We start from the raw sequence: 7,519 nt of genomic DNA, 5'->3' as shown, positions 1-7,519 counted from the left end.
ATTTATGGCCTTAAATTGTTCTACTTGTCTAGTTTACAAAAAATCTGTCAACCTGTTTATATTGGTCTGGATAGGTCAAAAATGTTTTTTTAGTGGATCCAAATCCATTATGTCTTCATAGACTTACCCGTTAGATATACAAAGTGAGCATTAGAACATATTTTTGCCTCCAATGAATGACACCTTAAAGGTAGGGTAGGTAATTTTGGAGAAACCAGCTCGAGTCGAGTGCGCTATAATTTGAAAATACCTGACCGGAAAAAATCTGCCACTTCCTTACAGAGCCCCTCCTCCAACACACACGAACGCGCACATGACCAATGAGGGCACGAGATAAGTTTGTGCACAGATGGAAGGCTAACAGGCAGATAGGCCATCCAGTTATTTTAGCCGGGCCGGCTAAAATGATTGGTAACGCTTTTTACAGCGCTACGGCTTCCACAGATGACATTTTTCTATGTATTTATTGTCAAAGCATTTAATATATTCATTGCTATCTATCGGGATGTTAAGAGCATTCCATGGAATATAACACAAAGAGTTTCTAAAGATAAATTACATACCCCACCTTTAATAAGTGTACACATTGTGTTGTGAGAGCGATGCATCACTTTGGTTTGCTAAAGTGTTCTTTGCAGTTGGACTGTGTGATGACCCTGGGCTCTTATGTCATGTGTGTTTTGCTATGCGATACTCCCTCCTCCAGTGTGTGAGTGACAAGGTGGTGCATCAGCAGATAACCCTAACCCTGTGTATGGTTAATGATGATAGATTCATGGTAAAATGTCACTATTTTCCATACAGTATTCGACTCAAAAGGTTGACTCATGGTTTCCACAGCTTGCATACTTATGTTACAACTCTCCAGCTGGATCCCAGATCTGGTGTCAGCATCCCGCTCACATTTCATTTTCCATCCCCCACTTCACTTCTTGTCCAGTGAATGCATATTATTGTAACAAACACAACACAGACAGTATTTTTTACAACAAATGAATGCCTTTATTTTTTAAGACACTGTTAACACACAGATACAAGAGACACATCGGCTCCTGCAATAACAAAATAAATCAAAGTCGGTATCATAACAGATAGAGTGGTAATATGGAATGTAGCCGTTTTCCATTTAAGTTTTTAAACAATCATTTCAAATAAATAGCCTCTATTCAATCTTTGTAGCTAGTGTTTTTAAATCAATATATTCTCTTTGTTTAGTCAAAGTTTCAGGAATGAAGGAGAAAATCAGACAACAAATAAGACGGTGACAAAACAAAGATATTACTTTTTCAAAGGTTCTTTAAATTATAGGAAAGAAAGTAAAGGGAAGAAAGCAAATGTTGAAAAAAGGCAAATCCCTTCTTCTAGAGCTAAATAAACTTGTTCTTCCAGCAAAAAGTGTAAATCCAAGTGCCCGTAGACACTTGTTTGTTGCAGAAGTCTTACGAGACACCAATATAAACACGTAATGTCCTTTTCAGAAGCTTAAGTTGTCAATTGCTACATGGCTGCTGACCTAGCCAGCCAAGGTCAGCTTATACAGTCAACTTCCCCCCTAATAATGTGCTGTGCTGCGGGGGACCTGCAGTCCAAACTTCTTACAAAAAAACATATGTCATATCACAGGTAAAGCACCACGTCAGGTTCCTAGAACTACACTTAAGCTTCAATTCTCTCTGCCTCGCTCTTTCTCTCTCAGAGAGAACTTAACAGTAAAGAAACTCATCTGTACCAGAGGAGGAGAGGGGGGGGGTCCTAGAATGCTACAGGAGTCCCTGTGTTTGTTTAGAGACCGCCGCCTCATACAACATTTCTCCTACCATGAAAGAAAAGGACCAGTCCCGGAAAGAGAAAAGTGCAAGTAAGGGCACAGGCAGCCCTGTCCTCTGGCAGGTGAGGGAGAGCGCAGGAAGGGCCGCATAGACTCTACCCTGTCCCCGAGATGAGGTTCCCCCCAAGCAGAAGGGGGGTCAGACCCTCAAGTAGGCGTAAGGGCAATGCACCTTAGAGTAGCAAGGTTTCAGCTCTATGAGCTCTTCCCATGCTTGAAATTAAGACCATGTTGGCTTCAGTCCAGCCTCAGTCAGTACTGTGATCCTCCAGCTGGGAGATGATAGTGATCAGGTTCTGGAGGCCGAAAATGAACCCACTGTCCTGGCCTTCATGCACCACACTGTCCTCTCCGTAGTGCCGACAGGTGGTGTGAGCAAAGTCAATCATGCGCACGTCTGCCGTGGTGCTGCTGGACTCTCCTGCGCTGTGGGAGGAGCGACTGCTGTTGCTCCCTCCCGCCACACTAGCACTGCCCCCGGCTGAGGAGGAACAACGGAAGCCAAAAGCCCCTTCCTCCTCATCATCTACCTCCTCTTCTTCATCATCATCATCAGAGGGTTCATCCTCGTCACCTTCTTCCCCACCACGGTGTCTAGGTCTAGGAGGAGTCCTGTGAGGGTCTCCGTCGTAGATGATGAGCAGGGAGCTGGAGTAGAAGCGGTAGGACTCGCAGGCCTCGAGGGCAGCTTGCATTTCCCGGAGTCTGCGCAGCACCGGGGACAGCAGCTCTCTCCGCAGGCGGCGCCCGTTGTGGAAGAACTGGTAGAGTGCCTCTTTGAAGCCTGCAAGGGTCAACTTACGGCCGTGGTACTTATTCATGAACATCAGCTGGCCTGAGTCGGACTGGTACACCTGCAGACACACAGAATCATGAGCAATACTGATCCAAATGTAACCAATACAAACAACTTCAATGCAAAGGAGTTTTTTCTGTATCATACCTGCATGCCACAAAGTCGCACTCCAATAGAGGCGGATGTGCTCTGCTGACACTTGCGAATCTGATTGGCTTTCTTCTCCTCTGATGCATCATCCCCATGTTGGCGAGTTCCCATCTTCAAATCTAAGACACATGGTACTGTGTAGCGCCATGTCAGGTTTTCCAATAGAATAAATTCTGTTAAAGGGGGTCAAGGATCAAATAACAACAATAGTCCCATAAATGCTCAGAATATATAAGCTTATATTAACATCAAAGACTCATCAGTCTATTTTACTGCACATTGGAGACACCCGGTAGCAGATGTTCATTCATGAAAGGATACTGTATTGGTTGCGATGTTTTGCATTGTCCTTCATCCTCTGTAAGTGCTGCTGGTGGCATTTAAGACTCCAGGGGTTGTGTTTGATCTGTGGCACCACGTTGCCTTTTTCCAGGCTGAAGTATAGAACCTCTGCCTTCTGCTGCTGCTGCACCTCCTCCCGGTTAAAACTGCAAAGTGGAAAACAAAGGAAACATGTTTAGTGTTACAGAACTTTATCATGAATAGTCTAGTCGTTTTTTTTTTTTTAAACATTAAGGTGGCATCTTCACCTCATGATCTTTTCTTCTTTACGGCTGTGTCGAGTTCTGTCTTTGCTGTAGTTTTCATTTTCCAAAAGCAACGAGGACTGCTTCTTTTTGCTCAACTTCAGCATCTTGCTCTTAGGCTCACAGTCTGTGGAGGGATCTTTGTTTTCCAGATCCCCTGACTCACTGTGGAGGGGGTAGGCGATGAGGCACAGGTTCCCTTCCTCATCCTCTTCAAAACTGACCGACACTACACCTGAGAGAAGGTGAGATGAAGCAGCAGAGTGGTTATGAGTACTGACCTATTTTATATCAATATAGATTGTTATATTTTGGTAATAGTTTGTAATAATGGGTAAAATACTAGGAAATCATTTATCATTAAATGTTTGAATCCACATTTAAAAACACATTTCTGCAAAGATGTTGACACACTCGGACAGTAATTTGCTTGTTCACATTTCCACATGCACAAACACACACTAATGGTAAATGGAAGTAACTGTAGATGTGAAATAAATATGAAGTGAAAGGCAGACAGAGAATTTGTATAGACCACAAACAGTATTTGAAGGACTCATGATTAAAGAAAGGAGACAAATACCACACGAGGCTGAAATGTGTCAAACTGAGCAGGACATTTATTTAAAAATTGCTAAACATCCTCATGAAACACACACACACAATAACTCATAAAACAGAGTTACAAGCCGTCTGCAATGACATGAGAAAATGAAGTACAGTTCCCACTTTCCACATACAAAAACATACATCAAACACCTAAAGAAGAAACAGAGTGGTGCTTAACCCCATTACAGACAGTCAGGTTCATACCATGATTCAGTGACATTTGGCCTGTATACACAGTTTATTAAGCAGGCCTTTAATAGAACAAGAACAATTGCATTTTTTCCCCAGATTTGTTGAGGTGAATATCAACCACAGTTTTAGAAACAGTTAAAAAAAACATTTATTTTTCTTAATGATCAAAAAGACAAATTATTGACAACACTTATTTATTACACGATCCAAGCAAAGTCCCCCTGGTAGTCCCCCCCCGCCCCTGGTAAAGGTCCCTAAAAGGGCCTGTGTGTTGTGAGTCTCTGTGTGGGGTGGGGGATGTGTCGCACTTGGAAAAGAAACCACAGCTGCAGCGGCTAATAGAGATTAACCACAGACAGGAAGTAGTGATGAGGCTGAAACTGGTATAGAAGAGATAGTGGCAGAAACGGCCGCAGCATCCAACACAAGTTGTAGTCATATTAAAAGGTGACCTATCATGCAAAATGCACTTTTGTACGACTTATGTATGAATGTGTCCCCGGTGTTCCAGGGAACTCACCAAGTGTCAGAAAACACAACCCTCTCTCCTTTCCTCCATACCCAAATCTCTTAAAAAGGGGCTGCAATGGATCTGATACAGACTGATCCAGATTTGAACATGTCTGTGACGTCACAGAAGTGGTGCTACGGCTATTGGGCCAACTCCACCAATCAGGAGGAGACAGCCACGGACATTGCCGTTGGAAAGCGCTGGAGACGCTGTAGTACATATGCCAGGCCTGTAGATGGTGCTGTTCTCACAATCAGCCCATGCAAAGACATTGTTAAATTGAGCGAAATGAGGAATGGCTAAAATGCATGATCTGTTTGGTATTTTGAAAAATAAAAAGTATAAATATGCCTTATATAGGTATGGTCCTACACTATATTATTCAAATATAGCATGATAGGTCCACTTTAATAACAGCCCCTCGATAACAGAAAATAAACTGTGATTTAGAACAACCTGACCAAACAAAAAAATGCATCTGAGTGCGTGTGCATGTTAAATAGCGGGCCTGAGGACCCAGCATCTGCATCTCTTCCGCAGCCAGAGGCTAATGTCATGCGCACTGACTGACATCACCATCCTGTAGGAGGCCCGGAGCGTGTCCTCACACCGTCCACCCAGAGCTGCAATGTCATCACACCACCTCAGTGAGTGTGGGAACATAGGAGTCATTTCAGTAAAAGGCCTCATCAATTAGTGTAATAGGTGCCTCTATTAAGATTGTAATAGTCTGATACTATACAGTGGACGTAATATAACAACCCTGGTTTGAAAGAGTAGCAAATCGTTACCAATGACCCTTGTTTCATTAGGTTCAAAAGTTCAAAGCTGACATTCATGTCTGTATATTGAGTCCTTCACACAGTGATTAACACTAGATGCAGACAATTTTACAATGTTTCATTAAAGTGTGTTTTGTTGTTAAATTCATCATGATAATAGGCCAATGTCAGGTGTCCCTGAAATGGTCTTTTAATGATTATATCTATAAAAATAAAAAAACACCAGAAATGACTATATGTTCTTTAGAAAACCAAAGCAAAAACTTCCCATTATTACTGTGTGAATGTAATAGGGTCAGAGGCCCCAGGAGTCCGAATTGCTTTTTTCCTCTACTATTTACCCTCCTCATCTTCCCTGGGTATTTTCTGAGATCCATTCTGAATTAAGAAGTCAGGAACCAGTGTGTGTCCCAACTCCGTCATACAGGCCCTTATCAGTATAGCATGTACTAATGATACAGTTGGCAATATCTGTTGGTAGAACAGCAAGACACAGTGTGACCATGTTTGTATGATGTTGGTGGAAATGTACTCAAGTAATCGGCCCCATTTATTTGTGATCCCTGTGGAAGGAATTTTTCTCATCTTGTAACCGAAGCCATCTTAAAACCGACGCAAAACACTTGTAGGGACTAGGGAGCTTTAGTTTCTTTCCAGGCCCTCAGCCTGGATGCTACTTGAACCCCCCCAGTTTGAGATAAAAGCCTCATCTAGAAAAAATGCTGTGGTGTCATTGATCCAGTCACATTGGGTTACAATTGAAAATAGAATAGGGTCTATCTGTGGGTATAAAAAAACATATTGCAGTGTGTTGTGTACGCCGTGTTCTTTTAACCCTTGCAGCAATCAATTTAAATGAGACTTTGCCCAAAGCTAAATAAAATCCTTACGATCTGAACAAATACATATTTGCAAAGCAATATTTTTTTCAATGAAGATTTATTTCACACTGTTAGAACAAGAATTGAAAAGCATATATGAAAGGTAGCAGCTTTGCATCAAAACATAATTTAGGTTGACACTTCCTGCAGATTTGGGATGGGGGTCTTACCTTTATACTGAGGGGTGAATTTCCTCATCTCTGGAGGGAGGCTCTTGTAGAACTGGTGCTCCCGTGGGATGAGGGGCTTGCATATTGTTTGTTCCCCAAATCGCAGCACACAGGAGTGGCCTCCTACCTGGTGCACGAAGGGCTCAAGCATTACCCCTTTCCCGGGGTAAGGAGTCCCGTCCGCCTGCATGAGGGCTTCCAGAGCGGGACTCATTCTCACTCCGCATCGGACAAGTGAGCTGTGGGGCCCCACGCTGCTCGCGAGGCAGGAGGCTCGAGCTCTCGCCTGGCTCCCTATCCTCGAGCTCTTCTGTGTTGGCTCGCGCGGGGGCGCTATTGTCACCTGCTCAAGCGCAGCCGTGAAAAAACAAAGGGCTGGACAGGAAGGACACGGTCACCGACAAAATCCCTTATTCCCTTTCTGTTCCTTTACGGAGGACAAATTATAAAACTCCTTCACTTGGTTGGATGATCTCCTTGAATGTACGTGTAATAAAGCGCTATTTATGCCGTTTTAAGGCTGCTTAAAACGTTTTCGAAACGACGTATGTTTCCCTCGTCTGGTTGTTACCGAAACTGACGACAGGGCTGATCCGAGAGCTTGAAAAACAGCAAGGGCAACAGGGAAGCTCCTCCTCCCCTCTCAGCTGACCAATCACAAAGCCGGTGCTGTCGCTGGGAGGAGACAAGGCACCTAGAAGAGGATCAAGCAGATCGAGCAAACAAAGAGGAAGGAGAGAAATCAGGGGGGAGGGGAGACCAGGAAAAACACGACCTAAAAACACAATCCTGTGGGTATATCTGTAATAGCGAGTTACATTTTTCTTGTTATTTGAAGACAGGGTGCATGTTGCATTTTTAAGTTTAATATTTTTCTTGCTAAATCAAATATCCGCGGAAGCAAACTGCAGCAAGGAATTTAAAATGGCAAGGAAATCGAAACAGCAAACAAACCATTTCCTTTCCATTGTACTTTTTCGATTTACGTTTTAATGTCTCATAAATAAGAATGT

The 7,519-nt window shown here is 43.2% G+C and overlaps 1 protein-coding gene across 1 annotated transcript; it reads right to left on the bottom strand.

Moving 5' to 3' along the window:
• Positions 1 to 1,190: 1,190 nt before the first annotated feature.
• LOC104943338 (inositol hexakisphosphate kinase 2) lies at positions 1,191 to 7,096 on the bottom strand. The gene is made up of 5 exons (XM_010768701.1): positions 6,507 to 7,096; positions 3,365 to 3,596; positions 3,096 to 3,262; positions 2,772 to 2,947; positions 1,191 to 2,682 (listed from the first exon to the last, which is right to left on the bottom strand). Exons 1-5 carry the CDS (start codon positions 6,718 to 6,720, stop codon positions 2,077 to 2,079), a joined length of 1,395 nt encoding a protein of 464 aa, XP_010767003.1. The 5' UTR covers positions 6,721 to 7,096; the 3' UTR covers positions 1,191 to 2,076.
• Between the last annotated feature and the right edge of the window lie 423 nt (positions 7,097 to 7,519).

This window comes from Notothenia coriiceps, unplaced genomic scaffold, assembly GCF_000735185.1.
Source record: "Notothenia coriiceps isolate Sejong01 unplaced genomic scaffold, NC01 NC01_scaffold00005935, whole genome shotgun sequence".
Classification (NCBI taxonomy): domain Eukaryota; kingdom Metazoa; phylum Chordata; class Actinopteri; order Perciformes; family Nototheniidae; genus Notothenia; species Notothenia coriiceps.
This window is presented reverse-complemented; position numbering and strand designations above follow the sequence as displayed.